This window comes from Ceratotherium simum, chromosome 20 (assembly GCF_057802395.1).
Source record: "Ceratotherium simum simum isolate JZ-2026a chromosome 20, ASM5780239v1, whole genome shotgun sequence".
Taxonomy (NCBI): Eukaryota; Metazoa; Chordata; class Mammalia; order Perissodactyla; family Rhinocerotidae; genus Ceratotherium; species Ceratotherium simum.
The window spans coordinates 55,277,528-55,298,300 of record NC_141919.1 but is presented as its reverse complement, the minus strand read 5'-3'; the positions used below and the strand labels follow the sequence as shown (position 1 = coordinate 55,298,300).

General features: G+C 63.0%; 1 protein-coding gene across 2 annotated transcripts in view; it reads left to right on the top strand.

Annotated features, from left to right (window-relative positions):
- The window catches only part of PHF2 (PHD finger protein 2), an 87,114-nt gene that overhangs the window by 58,716 nt on the left and 7,625 nt on the right, over positions 1-20,773 (top strand). Inside the window, exons 5-17 of one of the 2 annotated variants that reach the window (XM_087444803.1) lie at positions 1,117-1,258; positions 4,250-4,436; positions 5,524-5,686; positions 6,611-6,698; positions 7,193-7,299; positions 8,821-8,912; positions 10,200-10,289; positions 10,958-11,326; positions 12,663-12,782; positions 13,309-13,427; positions 14,709-14,887; positions 15,004-15,074; positions 15,945-16,105. In XM_087444803.1, the coding sequence (XP_087300929.1) occupies positions 1,117-1,258; positions 4,250-4,436; positions 5,524-5,686; positions 6,611-6,698; positions 7,193-7,299; positions 8,821-8,912; positions 10,200-10,289; positions 10,958-11,326; positions 12,663-12,782; positions 13,309-13,427; positions 14,709-14,887; positions 15,004-15,074; positions 15,945-16,105 (1,888 nt within the window). Of the gene's footprint in view, positions 1-1,116; positions 1,259-4,249; positions 4,437-5,523; positions 5,687-6,610; positions 6,699-7,192; positions 7,300-8,820; positions 8,913-10,199; positions 10,290-10,957; positions 11,327-12,662; positions 12,783-13,308; positions 13,428-14,708; positions 14,888-15,003; positions 15,075-15,941; positions 16,106-20,773 lie in introns of both variants that reach the window. The other variant, XM_087444802.1, reaches the window with a different exon arrangement.

Sequence of the window (20,773 nt, the reverse complement as noted above, 5' to 3'; positions counted from 1 at the left end):
AAACTCCAGTACATGCTCCAACAGGCGATTTAACAATATGTATCACCACAGTTCCATTCTTGTACTCTGCAAGACTAGTGATAATTCCTTAATATCATTGAAGGCCCACTTTCATTCTCCTCAGCTGCCTCAAAAACACCGTTTTGCATTTGGCTGTTCGAGTCAGAACCCAGATGAGACCCATGTGCCGCACGGGGTTTTGATGCCCTTCAATCTCCTGCATCTGTGACAGCCCCACCCCCTTTCTGTTCCCTTGTTTGTTGGAGAAACAGGGCTCTTGGTCCTGGAGAAGTTCCCACCTTGGGGGCTTGGTGGACGGTGTCCTGTGGGGTTCTGTGGCGTGTTCGTTCCTCTGTCCCCGGTAGCTCCTGTGCACGAGGTCAGAGCCTTGCTTAGACTCGCGTCCAGGGTGTGGGCAGGACGCCTTCCTGGGGTGTGGTGCTCCCCCCACGTTCGTCAGTGGCCCAGCAGTGCAGCCTCTGCCGTCCACAGAAGGCTCCATCTTAGCCCGTGGTTGGAGCCGCTGTGGAGCGCTGTCGTGGAGGAGGTTTGCTAGTTGTGCTCTCTCTCCCTCTGTTAATTGTGAGCCTTCTATAAAGCACCTTCCCTTATCAGTTACTTGGTTATCTGGCACTTTCTTTCCGGCATCAACCATTTTTACCCTGAACTTTTCCTCATTAACTACAGAAAATGCAGGATAAATGTTTTTCTTTTATTTTTCATTTTTTAGAATAGTAAGTTGGTGCCCTAGCAATGCAGGAGTTTTGACTTTCAATACTTAAAGTGTAGGTATGTCCCAAGCATTGTTCAGGACACACTTACACTAAAAGTCTGCGTTGTTTATGTGAAGCTGGAGTTTACCTGGCGTCCTGTATTTGATTTGCTGATGTGGCCGCCCTGGCTGCGGCCCGTGACTCGGCCGCCCCACTGCTCCACGGGTCCTCCTGGCGGCCCGAGGGAGGGCTCAGCCGTTAGAGCCCAGCTCCGCAGCGTCCAGCCCTGCCCTCGGCAGCCTCCCCGGGGCGAGGGCGGGCGAGTGTCCCCTCTGCAGTCCCAGCCTGAGCTGGTGGAGGCCGCGCCGGCGTCTGGCGTGCTCACCGACCCCCCGCCCCCCAGGCCCAGAGCGGAGCGTGGACGTGACGGACGTCACCAAGCAGAAGGACTGCAAGATGAAGCTGAAGGAGTTCGTGGACTATTACTACAGCACCAACCGCAGGCGCGTCCTGAACCTCACCAACCTCGAGTTCTCCGACACCAGGTGAGCTCCAGCCGGGGCGTGCAGGACCGCACCCGGCACACGGCCCCCGGCCCCTGGTCCCCGGCCCCCGGTACACGCACCTGGCCCCCAGCACCCGGTACATGCGCCTGGCCCCTGGTACACACACCCGGTACATGGCCCCCAGTACACGCACCCGGCCCCCAGCACCCGGCACACGCACCTGGCATACGGTACATGCACCCGGCACACGGCACCCGGACCCTGGCCCCCGGCCCCCAGTACACGCACCTGGCCCCCAGCACCCGGCACACGCACCTGGCACACGGTACATGCACCCCGCACACGGCTCCCGGCCCCTGGTCCCCAGCCCCCAGTACACGCACCCGGCACACGGCACCCGGACTCTGGCCCCCAGCACCCGGCCCCCGGCACACCCACCTGGCACCCACACTGGGCACACGGCCCCCGGCACCCACACCTGGCACACGGCACCCGGTCCACGGCACGCGGCGCCCGGCATGATTTTGCTGTTTCCCTTCTCAAGTATGAGAGTCCGCACTGTGCATAATTCAGACAGGAAGTACGGAGCAAAAAGCCAAACCCTCCGCTGCCGCCCCAACCCCGGTCCCCAGAGATGCCCGTCGCTAACAGCGTGGAGCAGCTTCTTCAGAACACGTGCACACACACTCACACACACGCGTGCACGGGCACACTGACGTGCTTAGGCAGACATCACACCCACACAGGTGTGCATGCTGCTGCCCACCCCTGCACCACACTGATGTGCACACGTGCTTACACACTTGCTCACGCCCCTCACACATTCACCCGCACACTTCCATTCGCACCTTCAGCACAGTGGGATCGTGCTAGCCGCTCTGTGCCTGCCGTCCCTGCACTCCCAGCCCGAGCCCCCCATGTGGCCTCCCCGTTTCCCGTCATCGTGTCCCCCCACCGGCTGCCGTTCTCAGGGACCAGGTCCCCGCACAATGCGCCATGGCTGTCTGGGCTAGTTCCAGGTCAGAGGCTGGTCAGAAGCCAGCTCTGCCCCTTGACCCCGTGACCTTGTTCTCCCAGGACCACCTGCTTGGCTGTGCCCACCCCGACTCCGCCCCTTTTGCCCCCTGTGTCACACCCCGCTGCTCCCCAGCTGGCCCCTTGGGAAAGATCCGGTACACTCGCTGACTGCTGGGCGTGAGTTGATTAGTTTAAGAACAGTTTCATTTTCGGATCATTTCCACCTTACCTGCTTCTAAAAAGCACCAGAGTCAACAAAACTGCCCCTGTGCAAAAGGGCAGGTAGGAAAGAATAAAAGAGTTATTGAAAACCACATTGAGAAATAGGATACAGACCTGTCAGGAGCCATAGCAAGATAATGTAACTGATATTGGGTTTTGGTTGAGCTTCCTGACAACAAAGGCAACAAGGGAAATAAGGTAGGTTATGGTGTCTGGAGAAAGCAGCCTTCTATCTGTGTGTCTATGAAAGGGATTTTCTCCAAGGCTGAGGTCTGAGGAGTGTGGCTTTGGTCTTTGCGTCACATTGCCACCAACTTGACTGGCTGCCCTGCCCGAGGGGTCTTCGCACAGACGCTGGGATGATGAGCTAGGAGGACAGGGTGCTGTGGCATTGGGTTTCCCCTTGGGCCTCTCAGGGCCACCCGGTTCCTGGCAGAAAAATGTGTGGTGCCTCCAGTGTCCTCTGACCCACGAGGACTGTGGGAGGGTTGTGCACACTGCATACCAGGCCATCCATGATCTCGGCGCCAGGGCTGTCCAGCGTGCTCTGGGGTCCCCTTCTCCATCCAGCAGGGAAGAGGTGTGGGCCACACTTCATCAGTCAGTCTGTCCCCGAAGGTGTCTGCTGGGGCAACGAGGGCCAGGCCTGACCCTACGGGCCGTCGGGGCGGCTCTCAAGGATCCTGCAGTGACTAACGCACCCCCTGACCATGGAGGCGCCCACTCTGCAGCAGATGGAGGGTGGTGTTCCTGCTGTCACCTGGACACACGGTGTCACCTCTGCAGTCTCACCCATGGAGGCCTCAGACCCCCACGGGGGCAGGGGACACCTGCCCTTAATCCGGGGGTCTCTGAAAGGCTTCAGGGAGCAGCTGGCGTTGGTGGCAGAACGGGCTGGCCTTGCACCCGAGCGAGGAGAGAGGGACTCGAGGGCTGAGTCGGGAGGTGGAGGCAGCTGTGCCTCACCGTGGTGTGCGAGGGCGTGAGGGCCCCAGCTGGTGGGCGGGCGTTCTCTCCTGTGGCAGTGCTGTGCCTGGACCGTGGGGGTCAGAGTGTAGGGGCATGGGCACAGAGGGCGGTGAGGGCTCCCGGGGGACGGGGACGGATTCCTGTTTGGAATGTGCCGGAGACTTAGAGGGGCGCCTGTGACTGAGGCCATGGGGTCATGGTTTATGACGGTCTTGTTGGGCGGGCGTGGCCTTCAGCAGAGGTGTGCGGGTCCCACCCCGCCCGAGGCAGTGGGGTGCCGAGACCCAGTGCTGGGTCACTGCATGGGTGCCTGGAGCTGGCCGTCTGGGTTTTATCCAGGACAGTGATGAGTAATCGAATCAGAGCTGCTTCCGCCTTCTCGCATCTTCCCTGGAAATGAGTGAGCTGGTCTGACAGTGACCCACGGGGCTGGGGGTCGAGGGCGCCTGTCCGCTCCGGCACGGAAAGGCACTGGGCTGTGCGTGGGAAGTGTCCCCTCTCAGGGCCCCGTCGTGCCCAGACACTGGGACGTCAGACAGTCTCCCTTTCCAGTTCTCCAGGAAGGGGTGTCCCTGGGGTGGACGGTTCTCAGGCCTTCTCCACGCCCGTCTGCGGTGGGCAGACCAGCGTTAGACGCCTGCCACGGCCGCACCTGGCCGGCGCTGGGCTCCGTCTGCTCACCTGTGGAATGGGAGCCAGGTTGCGTGGCCCGGGGTGGAGGGCTGGGTGTGGGACGTGCCTCTCAGCACCTGTTCGCCCTGCCTGGGGCATGATCGATGTGGTTCCCGTCGCCGCTGAGGCTCTTCCTGTCCCCGCCCCCAGAATGTCCAGCTTTGTGGAGCCGCCTGACATCGTGAAGAAGCTGTCCTGGGTGGACAACTACTGGCCAGACGACGCGTTGCTGGCCAAGCCCAAGGTGACCAAGTACTGCCTGATCTGCGTGAAGGACAGCTACACCGACTTCCACATCGACTCCGGGGGCGCCTCCGCCTGGTACCACGTGCTGAAGGTGGGCACTGGCCCCGTGCTGCCCTCGGGGGCCTCAGCCGGGCACTGTCGGTCTGCAGGACCGTCTGCGGCCCCCACCAGCCCTCAGGGCGGCCAGCACCAGGCAGGACGAGAACTAGATATTTCTCCACGGGAGGGACACAGACGTCCAGCCTTTGGGAGACGTGGGGGGCGGGGGTGCCTCGGGCCCAGAGCAGCACCCGTGTGTTGCCTTTCTCTAAAGATTGAGGCTCGTGAAGCAATCGGGCGAGGCCCACTGGAGTGGTGACTGAGTGGTCAGTGGCCGCTCATGTCTGGAAGGGAGAGCAGTGCTGGCAGGACGTCCTGGAAGAGGGGACAAGAGAGCGTGCCCCCCCGGGGCCCTCCACAGGAGTGTGAGGGGTGGGCTAGGGGCTGGGGGCAGGACTGCGGGGGTGTCTGAGTGGCCGGGGTGCTTGGGGGCCCCAGGCTGCGGCGAAGAGGGCAGCCGGGGATAAGATAGACATGAAGACGGACGAGAGAGGGGACCCCAGGCCTTGGCCCAGCTGCCCCAGGCCTCCCCAGGCCTGCTGGAGCCAGGTGGGTGGACAGCTCTGGGCAGCTCGGCTTCTGAGCCTGTGGGGCCTCGAGCAGATCCCGCCTGCTGTCCGCCCAGGTGTGGGGGCCTCCGCGGCTCCTGGTCCGAGTGCAGGGCTGGGGCCTGGCAGGGGCGTCCTTCCATCTCCCGCTGGGACCCAGGGCCCAAGCTGCTCTCAGGAGCAGAGCTTTGCTGTGGCTCGCCGGACGGCGGGTTGCAGCCTCCTTAGTGCAGTGCTGCACAGAGGCAGCGTGTGGGGTGGCAGGGTGCCCCACCGTGCTGGGCTCCTATGCCTGGAACCTTCCTACCACGAAGATTTCTAACTGCAAGGCACAGGCGGCCCCAACATTTCAGGGGGGGAGCAGTGGGCCCAGGCCGGATGGCGTTTACACCAGGACCCATCACCAGGAACCCCAGTGTCCCCAGGACACAGTGGGTTCTGCCCCCCTCAGCATCCTGGGGACGTGGGGGCTCTGCCCCCCTCAGCATCCCTGGCACGTGGCAGGCTCTGCCAATGGCCTCTCGTTGGCAGGGGGAGAAGATCTTCTATCTCATCAAGCCGGCTTCCGCCAACATCTCCCTGTACGAGCGCTGGCAGTCGGCCTCGAACCACAGCGAGATGTTCTTTGCTGACCAGGTGGACAAGTGCTACAAGTGCACCCTCAAGCAGGGCCAGACGCTCTTCGTCCCCTCCGGTGAGCGCCCTGCCCTGTGCCGTCTGCCCTGGGCTCTCCCGAGTCTGCCATCCTGCCTGGCACTGGGGCCCGCCCCGCTCTTCGGTCACCTCTGGGGTCATCTCGGGGCCACGAGCCCCTGCAGCCTCCCGCCTGGTGGTGCTGACAGAGGCCGGGCCACGGGCATGGGGTGGCGTGGCCCACAGAGCCGGTCCCAAGAGCCCGGCCCCTCCATCAGACGGTGATTGCTGAGCTCGACGTTTCAGACTCCGCAGCGGGAGGAAACGTGACGGCAGCAGACAAATGCTCTCACATGCCACACTCGTCACCCACAGATGTTCCGCCTTCTCCAAGAGGCTTCCTTTTAAAAATCACATAATTACAACATTGTCATCACACCCTAAAAGCTAACAGTTAACGATTTGTTAGTGTGGCCAAGTAGCCGGTCGGTGTCAGGTTTCTCGCTGTCTTTACGGAGGCCTCACATTCCCACTGGTTTTGTGCCTCCGAGTCCCTCCCTCCCGGTCTCCCCATCCCGGTTACTGCCACAGCCTGGCTCAGGCCCCTCTCCGAGGACGATGAGGGCCCACCTGGCTCTCCCGGGGATGTGCAGCCCTGCCTTGTCTCCTTCCGCTCCTGTGGGGAGAGGTCGGCGATGCTGGGCAGCCCGACCCTGGGGTGGGCCTGAGCAAGTCCCCTCCACTTCAGGGCCTTGGTTTCCCTGTCTGTACTGTGTGGGGTTGCATTGAACAGACTGGGCCAGCTCAGACCTGATCCCTCCTACCTGGAGGGCCCACCCACCCATTACATGGGGGCCAGGGCCGGGCTCCTTCCAGGGGCCCCGGGTGGACGAGGGCACTGAGGACGGGCTGGCAGGAGCCCATGCTGGTTGAGAACCCAGGGTGAGAGCCTGTGGAGGCCTAGCCATGCCCCTGTCTCCCCCAGGCTGGATTTACGCCACACTCACTCCCGTGGACTGCTTGGCCTTCGCGGGACATTTCCTCCACAGCCTGAGTGTGGAGATGCAGATGAGGTAGGGCTGTGCTGCCCCCCGGGCTCCGCCAGGCAGGGTCCACACCTCCCCTGGGACGGCACCTCCTCTGAGTCTCAGCTGAGCTTGGCCAGTGCGTAGCCCTGGGCGTGACCGTCCACCTGGCCAGGCCCCCATGTGTGTGTGAAAGGAAGGAGGAGGTGGACTGAGGTCTCACCAAGGCCCCCGAAGTGCCTGGTCGCTGGACAGTCTCTGTGGCCGTGGGAGGTTTGGGGTGAATTAGAAGGCCGAGCTGCCTTCTCCTTGGTGACCCCTGTCTCTGGGAGCCATGGCCCTTGGGGCTTACCCTATGCAGGGTGCTCGTCCCAATGTGATCCCCGGTCCACCTCTCCATGCAGGGCCCAGCAGGGAGGCTGAGTGGGCGTGGCCTTGCTGTGGCCTTGTCGTGTCCGCCGGCCGTGGTGTGGACTCACCCTCCTTTAGTGTCGCCTGCTCAGGGCTCAGTGCACTGAACGGTTCTTTGCTGTGGCTTCCAGAGCCTACGAAGTGGAAAGAAGGTTGAAACTGGGCAGCCTGACTCAGTTTCCCAACTTTGAAACAGCCTGCTGGTACATGGGGAAGCACCTGTTGGAGGCGTTCAAGGGTACGTCCCGTCGGCTCTGGGCCTGTGGCCCTGGGCGGTGTGTCGGCGTGCAGCTCGGGGATGCGGGGATGGGGAGCAGCTCTGCCCTCATGAGGCTGGGCATCAGGACCCTGGGTGGGCAGAGCGCTGCCTTCCTGAGGCCTGAGCAAGTCCCTCAGCTCCCTGACCTCGGCCTCCCCTTCTGTGCAGTGCGGGGCTGGGCTGGACTCCTGTCCTCAAGGCCGTCCAGTGTTTCAGAAATGGCAGCGGCTGCGTGTTCCCAGGCCTGGTGTGCGTCCTGCTCAGAGCCCATGGCCTTGCGTGGTTACTGACAGGCACGGGAGGGACATTGAGGGGGTCTGCCTGGCTCTGGGCTTCCAGCCGAGGGACTGCATGCCCACCGTTGTGTGTGTGCATCAGGGTTCCCCATGAAAGGCCCACCGGGCGGGGTGGGCTCTGGGCAGGTGGGTCCCTGACCTCCGTGGACCCGGCCACCCTCCGTCTTAGGCCCTGCCTTGGGGCTCAGCACGTGGCTCCTGGTGGCCACCCGCCTGCTCAGGTCCCCAGCCTTCTCACAGCAGAGTGGGGGGGACCAGGGGGAGCGTCTTCTTCTGTGGCGTTTCCCTTTTCAACGGTGCCCTTCTGGAAGCTGCTCCTTGTGCTCAGATAAGAGCTACGAGGACACGCCTTGTCAGGCCTCTCTGCCCTTCGGCTCTAGTTTGGGAGGAAAAGAGGAAAATGGTCCTACACCTGAGCTGGCCAGGTTTCACTGAAATTCTTTCACTGAAATTTGTCCATCACTCCCCAAATTCGAGCCTGAGCTCCACCCTGGCAGAGGGAGCCTGGGGACCTTGTGCTAGGGAGGTGAGGTGGGGGCAGCACGAGTGGAGCCGTATGCTGGGGATGGCCTGACAGCTCGAGTCCCCTGATGGCTTGAGTCTGGGTGACAGCTGACCAGCTGGGCTGTGCTGGGTGCCCCGCCTCTGCCTCAGGCCCTGCTCTGTGAAGGCTGGCGGCACAGGGCCTGGGGACGAGGGGACCCAGGGTGCAGCTGCAGGCCAGGCAGACCGTCACCTGGCGGCGTCCCAGCTCAGGGTGAGCTCTCTGGCCGGAAGGGGGGACGCTCTGTCCCTGTGCTGTGGGGCTGGCTGTGGCCTCCAAGAGCATCCTTCAGGCGGGGCCTGCCCTGGGCCGCCCCAGCAGGAACCGGCCCCACCGCGTGTGTCCCTCAGCTGCGCAGGGGCCACGTGAGGGTGGGAGTCAGAAACCGCCTGGGAGGCTTGACGTGGGGGGCGCAACTGTGGCCCCTCGCCAAGACGGGCTGGGGACCAGGTGGAGGGGCACTGGGCTGCCTGTGTAGGGACCTGGAGGGTGGATGGTGGGAGGGCCAGTCCCCCCAGGTTCCAAGAGGAGCCGTTGGCAGTTGGACAGGTGGCGGTGGGAGGCTGGGCCCTGACCACACCCACTGGGGGCGGAGTCGCCTGCGGGGGCAGGAGAGGGCGGGTGGGCGCCCACCTGAGCAAACTCCTGCGTCTCCTCCAGGTTCTCACAAATCCGGGAAGCAGCTGCCCCCTCATCTAGTCCAAGGAGCGAAAATTCTCAATGGTGCTTTCAGGTCATGGACGAAAAAGCAGGTAGGAGCGTGTGCCGGGGCAGGGGGTGTGCCAGGCAGGGCGGGGTGGGGCGTGTGCCGGGGCAGGGGGCTAGGGCAGGGGGGTGTGCTGGGTGGGGCGGGGGGGTGGCAGGCGGGGGCCATCCCCAGGGGTCGTCCCTCCTTCAGTGCGGAGGAGTTTGAGGAGTAGGCGGGTGCCACCTGCCCGGGTCAAGAGAGAGCCCTCCACCCAGGGGCCCAAGCTGAGAGGTGGGGGCTGGGGGGCCGGGAGAGCCAGTGGCAGGAAGGTGGGTGGTGGAGACAGCGCTGCCTGAACCCAGGATGGCTGGAGCGGAGAGGGCTCGGGGCAGCCGCTGGCCAGATGACCAGGTGTCAGGCTCTGGACAGGAGAGCTGAGACACCTTCTTGGCTTTCCGGGTGGCCTAGGCGTGAGCTCAGAGGCCGGCTTTGTTCTGTGACGTGGGCAGTCTTTTCCCCTGGGTCCCCCATGGCCCCACAGTATCGCTGCCCCGGGCCTCCCTCGGCCCCGCGGTGGAGTGTTAGCACCCTCACTAGCGCCCACACATCAGCTGCTCCTCCTAATGGAAGCCCCAGAGACGTGGCTTCCGACTCTCCTAGGCGCCTTGCCTGGATTGTTGGTACAGAGGGAGGGGGTACCGCCAGCCTCTGGCATCCTCTGGGGCAGTGTCCCCACCCGGGGGCTCCCTCCCGGTCCGGGGAGCCAACACAGTTGGAGCAGGCGTGCAGGCCTGCAGGAGGCCTTGGTGGGAGGCCAGGAGGGTCACTTGTGCACTTCCTGCTGCTCTTACAGGCGGGCGGGTGGGGTGGGCGGCCAGTGCCCTCCCAGGGCCGTCCTGTGGCCTTGTCTCCTCTGGTCTCCAGGCCTGGAGTGGGGCAGGGTGTCTCTCCCTCATCACTTCAGCCTTGGGCCCAGAAGGTGCCGTGGCATGTCCAGGAGGAAGGGATGGACCACATCCGCTCCACAGCTGGTGGTGGCCTCGGGCGCCTTGTCCTCTCTGAGACTCAGTTTCTCCACCTGTGGAGCGGGGGTCACAGCAGAGCCTGCTTGTCAAGGCCGCGTCTGGCAGAGTGGGCCAACTCCTCCAGGACCCCCCACACCGTGGCAGCCCTTGCCCCCAAGCTTGTCTGGATAGCAGTGTGGGAGGTGGGGGACGGCCTGGAGGGACAGAGGGTGGGAGTCAGGAGCCACCGAGGTTGAGCCTACATGGGGTCTGGTGAGAGGGGTGGAGGCGAGTGTGGCCCAGACTCGGCGGCTGACCCGCTGACCCCGTGCGTGGCTGTCCTGCAGGCTTTGGCGGAGCATGAGGATGAACTCCCAGAGCACTTCAAGCCCTCGCAGCTCATCAAAGACCTCGCCAGGGAGATCCGGCTCAGCGAGGTGGGGCTGACCCCGGGCCGCTGACCCCGGCCTAGGGAGGCTCTGCCCATCTTCCCTGGCCCTCCCCAGAGCTGCCTGCAAAGATGGCCATGTCCCAGACAGCTCCTCCCCCTGCGCCCCAGGGCGGGCTCACCTGCATGACGGGGGCTTGGGCTCCCCCATGGCTGGCTAGCGGTCTCCTGGCGGGAGCATAGGGAATAGAGGTGGGCTCTTCTGCAGCTCCCCGCGGGGTGGACTCTGGGGGGAGATGATCCCAGCCCCTTGAGACGCTGCTTGAGTGAACCTGGACAGCCCTCAGCCTCTCCATGCCTCAGGGTGGGACAGCGGTCCCCACCAAGGAGGCAGAGGGTCAAGTGGCTGATGGTGTAGACGCATGGCACCCTGTCGCCCAGCTGGTGTGGGACTGATGTGAGTGTGTCACATGATGGTGTAGATGGATGTGAGCATGTCACACGATGGTGTAGATGGATGTGAGTGTGTCACAGGGATGGTGTAGATGGATGTATGTCACGAGGATGGTGTAGATGGATGTGAGGGTGTCACACGATGGTGTAGACAGATGCTCTTTTTCTGCTTGAGTGTCTCCCTCAAGGCCTCCCTTGAGGCCTGGGGCTGTGAGACCCTCCTGGGAGGAGGTAGTTGGTCACCTGTCCCTCTCCTTTCCCTAGAATGCCTCCAAGGCTACCAGACCCGAAGTGACCACAGCCATCTCCTCGGATGAGGTCTCTTTTGGGGACCGAGAGAAGGAAGAGCCCCCGTCCCCCATTGAGGCCAGCCCTCCTCGGTCCTTCCTGGAGAAAGTGTCCAAAAAAAAGACTCCCAAAACCATGAAGATGCCCAAGTCAGCCAAAGTCCCCAAGCCCCCCAAGCCCCCCAAGCCCCCGAAGCCCCCCAAGTCACTGAAGCTCAAGGATGGGGGCAAGAAGAAAGGGAAGAAGTGCAGGGGGTCGGCCTCGCCCACCATCCCCAACCTGGACCTGCTGGAGGCCCACACCAAGGAGGCGCTGACCAAGATCGAGCCACCGAAGAAGGGCAAGGTGGGTGGCCTTGCCCTCCCTGCCCATGGTCAGGGGGCCTGTGGGCACCTTGGGGGGCCAGGCCCGTGGGATGGATTGGGGCCGCCATGTCTTTGTCATCTTCGGGACCCAGGGTGGGTAGACTCGGCCCCAACAAGCTCAGTGTGGTGGGCAGCTGGGGAGAGATCCTTATGATGAAGGCAGTGATATGTCTGTGCTGGGACAGGGTGGCATCGCAGAGGGTCACCTAGGAGGATGAGTTGGCTAAGTCTTCCTGGGGGCCCAGGCATTGGATGAGGCCTGAAGACGGGCTAGTCGAGGGCAGTGGGGAGGCAGGAGAGGGGCCAATGGCAAGGTAGGCTTGACCAGGGGAGCCTGAGCCTCTGAGGGCAGTGAGAGAGATGGGCCTGGCCCTGAGGACCCACCAGTGTGACCTGTGACCAGAGGATCAGAGGTGTGGCCTTCAGAAACCACAAGCCCCTGAGGCCGGGCTCCCTTAAGTGCGATTTCATGCTAGTGGGAGACTGTTAACCACTTCCCAGGGGGTCGGCAACTGCCAAGGCCAGTGTCACAGGGCTGTGGTGGGGCACATTGGTTTTCTTTTCCTTAAGGCAAAAAGGGTGGATGAATGAATGAATAGATGGATGGATGGAAAGAAAGAGCTGGGGAGGGAGGATGGATTTGTGGGTGGATGGATGGGCGGGGGGGTGGGTGATGGATGGATGGATGGGTGGGTGGGTGGATGGGTGGGTGGATGGATGGATGGGTGGGTGGGTGGATGGGTGGATGGATGGGTGGATGGGTGGGTGGGTGATGGGTGGGTGATGGATGGTTGGATGGATGGGTGGGTGGGTGATGGATGGATGGGTGGATGGGTGATGGATGGATGGGTGGGTGGGTGGATGGGTGATGATGGAAGGATGAGTGGGTGGGTGGATGGATGGATGGGTGGGTGGGTGATGGATGGATAGATGGATGGATGGATGGGTGGGTGGGTGGGTGGATGGATGGATGGGTGATGGATGGATGGATGGGTGGATGGGTGATGGATGGATGGATGGGTGGGTGGGTGGATGGGTGATGATGGAAGGATGAGTGGGTGGGTGGATGGATGGGTGGGTGGGTGATGGATGGATGGATGGATGGGTGGGTGGGTGGGTGGATGGATGGATGGGTGATGGATGGATGGATGGGTGGATGGGTGATGATGGAAGGATGGGTGGGTGAATGAGCTGCTGTATGTGGGCCAGCCAGAGGCAGGAGCTCTGTGCTGTGGGCTCTTGCTTTTGTGCTATAGCCTGAGGGTGCTTTGCTGCCCTCCCATTTTTGCTGCTGGGTCACAGCTGCTGTGTTCTAGGCCACAAAGAGTGTCCTGAGTGTGCCCAACAAGGAGGTGATCAGCACGCGGAACGACGTGGAGAAGCTAGAAATGCGAGAGCAAGCGAAGAGCAAATCAGAGGCCAAGTGGAAGTACAAGGTGAGATGTATGCGTGTGCATGTGCGTGTGTGCAGGTGTGCAGGTGAGTGAACCCACCTGCAGGGAGGGCTGCCTTCATGAGAGAAGGTGGCATATGGGGCGCATGTGGGCTTGGTGGTGTGAGTAGGGGTGCGCACCTGTGCGGCTGTGTGTGTGTGTTTGTAGGGCATGGGCAGGCGTGTGTCTGCCTGTCCCCAGGTGGGCAGTGCTGTGAAGTTCCTTGAGGGTCTGGGCCTCCATGGGGCCAGCTTCCAGGGGTTGACTTGGGTGCATCCCAGCCTGAGAGGCTGAGCACGTCGCCCTCTCCGTTGACGGGTGGTGTTGCCCTTGGTGGCCGGGCCCGCGTTCGAGCTCACACTCTCTGGAGCTGGGCAGCATCGGCAGGTCCTGCAGGCCCGGGCTGCAGTGGGCGTGAGTATCCAGGTGGTGTGCTCAGAGGGAGGAGGCTGGCCGGTCCTGCTGCCTCTCCCCACTGACCACCTGTGTGGTGCTCAAGGATGGTGACCGTCCTGGGTTTGCTTTTCAGAACAGCAAACCCGACTCCCTACTGAAGATGGAGGAGGAGCAGAAGCTGGAGCGGTCTCCTCTGTCAGGAAACAAGGACACCAAGTTCTCATTCTCCTTCTCCAACAAGAGGCTCCTGGGGTACGTGTGTGCTCATGCTGGGAGGGGCCGGGTGCTGGTGGAGTCCAAAGTCTGGGTTGGGCGCCATGGGGCGGGAAGCAGACATGTCCCAGTGGGGATGGGACTTCTTTTCTGCCATGGGCCTCAGTGTCCTCATCTGTGACATGGAAGGAGAAGGCCACTTCTAGGCTGTGGGGAAACAGGGCGGGCGAGTGTCTGGTGCGTGTGCAGAGCCTGGTGGGCGGCCTGTTAACTCCGGGGAGCTCACAGCGATGAGCTGAGGCCACTCAGCCAGTGGAGGGGATGGGTCTGGTCTGCGGGGCCCCGGGGTCCTGCCTTCATGGCCCTGAGCACATCCTCGGTTTGTCTGGAGCTCAGTGGCTACGTCCCGGGAGCTTTTCCCCGGCAAAAACTCCACGGCGGACCGTGCTATAGAGAGTCAGAAATGGAGGAGAAGACGGCGGACATGACTTTATAACCATGTCACACCTGTCTGTGTGCAGGGGTGCGTGTATGTGTGTTTGTGTAAATATGTGTGTACATGTATGGGTGCTTGTATGTGGTGTGTGTATGTGCATGTTTGTAAATATGTGTGTGGTGTTTGTATGTTTGTATGCATATGTGTGCATGTACATGTGTGTGTGCAGGTGCATGTTTGTATGTTTGTGGTATGCACATGTATGTGTGCACTATGTGGTGTGTTTGTGTGGTGTATGTATATGTGTATATATGTACGTGTGTGTGGTGTGTGTGTGTTGTGTAGCTCGTGCCCACACCCAACAGGGCTGGGTGGCTGTCCCCCCGAGTTTCCGTTGTTGGGATTCGGAGCTGTCCTCCTTGGGAACTGCAGGCGTCTCGCCCTGGCCTGCTGTCCCCACTGCCCGCCCCCAGCTGATGTGGGGGCTGGAGCATGTGGGGCTCTCTCTGTCTGCAGGAGCCCTGCCTCCCCCGAAGGGAGACGAGCTCAAGGGTGAGTTTTAGACCGTTGCTTCTACACTGAGGCCCTGAATTTGTTTTTCCAAAACAGCTCTGCAGAAAGCCCAGGCCGGTTGGCGCCGGCCCCGTCTGGCTCTGAGTCTGGCTCGTGTGAGGCCCGAGCAGGCTGAGGGATGGCCGTGCTCGTCCAGGGGCCGGCAGGGGGAGGACTGTGGGGCACGGTCACACAGCCCGAGGACGGGCTGCATACAGGAGGAGGCTGGGGGTTGGGAGGCTCCAGCCCAGCTGCTGGTCCTCTGAGGCCCGTGCCAGGGCACTGGCCGGGCCGTGCGGACGCCCACTGACCGGCCCACTTCTGCTGCCCAGCTCCAAGGCCCTCAAGCCGCAGCCGAGCCCGGGGGTGTTCGGGCCTTTGCAGAACTTCAAGGAGGACAAGCCGCAGCCTGTGCGGGACGAGTATGAGTACGTGTCAGACGACGGCGAGCTCAAGATCGACGAGTTTCCCATCAGGAGAAAGAAGAACGCCCCCAAGAGGGACTTGTCCTGTGAGTCGGGGGGGCGTGAGAGGGGCAGGCCCAGCCCTGTCAGGGCCATCCCGGGCATGGCCGGCCGGGGGACCCCCTCCAAAGCCGCCGCGGACTCCCATCTGCTCTGCTTTCAGTCTTGCTGGACAAGAAGGAGCCGCTGCCCACGCCCATCACGAAGCCAAAGCTGGACTCGGCGCCCTACAAGGTGAGCGCCCTCGGGGCCGCCACGGGGGCCAGCGAGAGGCCCGGCCCTGACTCTGCCTGTCCTCAAGGCTGTGGCCACATGCCGCTTGGTGGGGCTTCTCTGACGGAGCTTCCCACGTGGGCTGCAGGAGGGCACGTCCTCACGGCCCATCCTTTACTCAGGGGTCTTCACAGGGGCCGGGTTGGGCTCCAGATGTGGGGTCAGTGAGCTCTGGGGCCCCACAGGAGGGATGAAAACAGGTGCAGGGTGCGTGGAGGGTCTGCGGGTCTCTGTAGGTGGTGGGCCTTGGGAGCTGCTCCCCCGGCTGGACCTGCCCTGAAGATAACGATCCCCCGGTGTCTGATGACAGGTGCAGGGGGAGTGGCCCTGCCTCTGGGGGTCTTATACTAGGGTGTGGGTGTTAGGTTGGATGACCTCTAAGGTCACGTCCACCCCAGGGCTTGGTGGCCGTCTCGGGAGGCTGGTTCCCCTAGGGGCCACATGCTGCCTGGGGAGCCTGGGGTGTCCCTGCAGAGCCACCTGCCAGGGCTGCCTGGGGTCCTCGTGTGCGGGCACGCTCTCCCGCCCACTGCCTGTCCACACGCTGCCTCCTGTATCTGTGTGCAGCCCTGGGGTCTCTCGTGAGGTCCTGTGAGCAGGGCTCCTCTGTGGGAAGCGTGCCGGGTGTGGGGACAGCTCCACCCTTTGGGGCCCTGCATCCCAGTGGAGAGCTCGCACCCACGCCTGCCCAGTGTGTCTGGCCAGCCGCCCCGAGACGCTTGTTCACTAGGTGGGCTCTTTAGAAGCTTTTGTCAACGTCTCCTTCTCTCTGAGGGGAGCAGCAGCCCTGCCCCCCAGCCCCGCTCTGACCTGTGCCCTGTCCCCCAGCAGAGCGACGACTCCTCTGACGAGGGCTCGCTGCACATCGACACGGACACCAAGCCCACCCGCAACGCCAAGGTGAAGAAGGATGGCGGAGGCTCGGCCGCGGGCATCCTGGACTTGCTGCAGGCCAGCGAGGAGGTGGGCGCGCTCGAGTACAACCCCAGCAGGTAGGCCCGGCGCCCACGGGCTGGGGGAGCGGTGCTTCCACACGGCGGGGCTCTGCGGGCCGCAGCAGTTTGCGCGCTGGGGGCTCCCGGGGCCCACGTCCCAGAGGCTGGGCGGCCAGAGCAGGACCCTTGTCCAGGGAGGTGAGGGAGGTGAGTGGGGGCTGGTCGTGTGGGTTTTGGGCACAGAGTCCCAAGGACATGCTCCTCCCGGCCATAGACCCGGAAGCCTGGATGGGGAGGCGGCTGAGGGGCAATTCCGCGTGGGGGCTGTGGCAGAGGGGCTGCCGTACCTGGGGCCGGTGGGTACGCTGGGCTGGGCTGGGCACCAGGTGGTGTTGGGGCTGCTTCAGGCTGGGGCGTCCAGCACCTCTGTCTTGTCACTTCCTGAATGTCATAAAAATAACATACAGAAAATTCCATATCGTGTGTCCAGCGTCTGAATCAAGGGCATTTGATGGCTCTCCCTGGGCCCCAAGGCTGGCTTTCCTGCAGAGACCTCACCCTGCAGCAGGGGCAACAGTGGCTTCAGAGCTCAGCCAGGTTCCCAGATCACCCACCCACTGGGGGCGAGTGGGAACCAAGCCAGATTGTCCCGCTAAAGCTCCAGCTGGCTTTGTGGCAAGACATGGATTCAAACCTAACCACAGGACCCGGCAACAGCCTGAGGGGATACAGACTTCGTTCACTGCAAGCTCAGGGCCCACCCAGTGGAGGGATTGACAGGCCCCACGTCCTGTGATTCCACCACAGATTACATTAATAGAGGTTGTGCACCCAGGTCGGGGGAGGTGATGGTCCTGGCCAACCATGAGTCTGTCTGACCACATGTGGGGCCACTTGATGTCCTGCTCTGGCCTGACTGTGTGCAGGGTGCCCAGAGGGTGGAGACCATGGCACTGTAACCTTGTGGCAGATGCGTGGCCTGTCCAGCTGGGTCAGGAGTCCACCCACTGTGCGTGTGGCACTGTGCTTTCCTGGAGGCCCTGCGATTCTGGGCAGGTGGGCAGGTGGCCGAGGACGTGTGTCTGCTCAGCTCAGCCGGGCCGCCCTCCCTGCCAGGCCGGCCAGCCACGGCCCTCTGATCCAGAGAGATGGATCGTCCCCATGACGGATCCATGGATGAAGGGCTGGGGCTTATTTCTGCCATGGTGGTCCCAGGTAGATTCTCTCCATCCCAGTTAAATTTTGTTTTGAAGCATCCGGCCATTTCTTTTCATATGGGGAATTTCTACAAGTACCAGAGATAGGTGACCGAGGGGTGGGGCCTGCTCGGGGTACCTCAGCTGCTAGGGGCCGGGTGGCTCCCCTCCTGGTCCTCACGACATCAGGTTCCCCATGTGTAGATGGGGAAACTGAGGCTCAGCGAGCTTAGGCAACTTGCTCAGGGCCATACCGCAAGGAAGCAGCCAGAGGAGGGCCAGACTCTGCTGGTGATGGACGCTGAGCCTGGGGGTCCTGGGAGTTTGACCCTGCTGGGCGGTGACAGCCAGGTTGGAGTGACTTGCCCCGAGGAAGGCGGGGCCCCTGTGGCCGTCTGGGTGCCCCCTCGGACCCCAGACCTGCCCTCGGACGGTCCCCCCCTGCCTCCGAGTCCCTGTTTCCGGAATCGAGGTCCCAGCCTGCGTCAGGCTGTCTCAGACAGAGGACAGACACGGGCCCGGGAGGCGGGTTAGGGCTTGGTGGAGAAGGGCTGTCTTTTTTCCCACGGATGACTGTTCCGTGTGCTATGTGTGTTCATGGATGGTGTGCGTGCTTCCTCTCGTGGGAGTGGAATGTGGCTGGAGGCTCCCACAGCTCTCTGGGGTGCAGATTTCCTGCTTGGTGTCCAGTGGTTTCCGTCGATGTGCACATCTAACCCCTCACTGCAGAGATGCCCAGTGGCCCTGGCCGAGGCGGGACCCTGGCCTGAGGCCCCTCCTCCCCAAGGGCCTGGTGCCTGGTGCTGGCCCCACACCCTTGAGCGCCGTTCTTTTGGGAAGGACTGTGCTGGCCAATGCCTCAGTGACCGGTAGATGCTCTGATCCTGGAGAGGCGCCCTAGAAACGCGGGGGCCCCTGCGAGGTCCAGGGAGAGGCCCTCCGAGGGGAAGGCAGCGGGGCCCCCTCGTGGAGCTGGGGACGCAGGTGCTGTGGCCTGGGCTCCTGACGGGCCCTGGGCACGCCGGCCAGGGGAAGGGCAGTGGGGTGCCGATGCTGCTGACTGCTCTGAGGCCTGCTCGTGCCCTTGCACACGGCCGCACACGTGCACACATGCCTGCCGGCCCCCCCGCCCCCCCCGCCGCGGGCGGTTCCTCTCCCCGAGTCTCCAGTGGGGAGCATAGGTCAGTTTTTGATGGTCCATTTGCTCTGTTTTAAGTATTCGCTGTTTGGAAAAAAACAGCTGAAGAAAACGCAGGAAAATATGTTAATTTCTTGTGGATGGTTTGCTTGGTGCTTACCGCTGGGGGGAAAGCAGAGAGTTTTGGTATGATAATTGGAGGATTAAGGTATTATTTTCCATGCGCACTGGTTAGACTTTGCTCCTTGATTCACCGGCCCCACGTGGACAGGCCAGCGGCGCTGGCGGGCGTGTGGTCCTGGGCTCTGTGGCGCCCCCTTGGCTTGCAGCAGAGCTGGGCTGGGACTGCGAGGTCCAGATGGCACGGGTGGGTGGGCGCTGGCTCCTGGGGGAGACCCTCACAGTGGGTGTCCCGGCCCCGGCTCTCTCGGCCCTATGGGGAACCTGGTGTTTGTCCAGCTGTGAGGCTGGGTGAGGGGTCCCGAGACCTTCAGGGCTGGGCTGGGCCGGGCTGCATCTGGCCCCAGAGCACCCGTGCGGAGGTGGAGGGCCTGCTATGGGCCTGGCTGGCTCCTGTGCTGCATTAGATCTGTCCCTGCTCAGAGAGCATCGGTGACAACGGGACAGTAACGATACTGTGACTGCCAAATCCTGTGCGCTCCTGGCTGGGTCTGGGCCCCCCTTTGCCCTCATGGCTTGGACAGGGCAGGCTGGGTGCTGGTGGGCGGAGGGGCCGGCAAGGGGGCCCGACTCTCCAGGGCGTCTGACGTACTTGATTTCCCACCGTTGCTGGCTTTGGAACTGCAATCCTGTTGTTCGGTTGCAGCGAAACCTCAAAACACTGCAGCTGGTGTGTCTGGGGCAGCCCGGGGAAGTGGTCCTCATGGAGGGCTGCCCGGAGAGGTATCCGCCCGTCACCTCCCCTACCACCCCGCCCCAAGCACCGGCTTGGGGCAGATCCCCTGGCCTGGAGCCCAGCGGTGCCCCGCACAGGATGGCTTTGGTCCAAGCTTGCCTCGGTGGGCCCTCGGGGTGGGTGGGGACCAGCCTCTGTGTCTGTGCTCCCCGGAGCCAGCTCCGTCACCCCGCCCCCGCTCCAGCCTCTGTCCTGGGAAGCTCAGTTCTGAGCAGGAACTCGGGACGCCTGCTCGTGTTAGTGGTCTTACTAAACGTGCTTCAAACACTTTGTGGGGGTGGGGAGGATACACTGTGAGAGAAGAGATGCAGAACTCCTGGTGGGCACTTGTAGGTGCTGCCTCGTGTCACAGCAGGGGGTCCGTCCCCTGGGGGCACATGGGGTGGGCTAGAGGGGCCTGCATGTCAGACACACAGGGCCAGACCGCTGCTGCCTCCTCCCAGGCCTCCTGGGTCTGTGATGGGGGAGGTGGGCTAAGTGGGGCTGCAGCTCCCCCCTGCCCCACACCCAGCTCCTGGCCCTGCCCCCAGGGGCCCAGGGAGTGGAGGGAGGGTCAGCCCTGGAGCACTTGATACAGCGAGGTGTGGCCAGCTCCCCTGGGTCGTCCTGTCCCGAGTGGGCCGTCCTGTCCTGGGTGGCCTCTGGGGTGATGGGCAAGGGTGAGGGCCCAAAATGGCCCCTGAAGGGAGACCCTGGCTGGGCAGGCCCACTGGGAACTGCGCGTCTGGGCATGACCTGCCTTGGGAGGAGAGGTGGGGGTGATGGGGTGGGGCCCTCCGTCCTGGCTGCATGGGGGCGTCTGGAGCCCAGGCCAGTCCAGAATCTCCAGGCGGGGCCTAGGGCTTGGCATTTTTAAAGCTGCTTTGTGATTGTGGTGCACAGACAGGCTGAGGAGTCCTGGCTGCAAGATGTGTGGGCTGGGCAGGGGCAGGCTGGGGGCAGGAAAGCAGGCCCAGTCTTGGGGGGACAGGGAGCAGAGCAGATCCCCTCGAGGACCCCGTGGGAGGGTCCGCAGGGACAAGGAGGGCACTGAGGCTGCTGGAGTAGCCCAGGACTCAGCCCGGAGGACCTCCTGCCTGGCAGCGTCTGGACTCTGCTCTGTGTGGGGAGATGCCACCGTCCGCCCTCCCGCAGCCCAGGCCGCGGCACAGAGAGCACGGTGTCGGGCAGTGGCGCAGGCCACACTGGGTGTTTTGGAAGCCAGAGCAGGTCCTCGTAGAGGGAGGGGAGCCAGTGTCGCCAGGAGGAGCCAGGAGGGGCACAGGTGTGGGGCAGGGGATGAGGACACGGCCAGGAAAGCACAGGGGGGCAGCACTGCCCAGAGCTGGAGGGCAGCAAGGTGTGGAGTCGGGATGGAAAGGTGACCTCAGGCTCAAGAAAGCCACTTTGTTTCAGCCTGGGCATTGAGGGGCTAAGAGGGACTGCACTTGGTTGAGCTGAGTGTGGCTGTGGCCTCCAGGTGAGGTGCAGGTGCA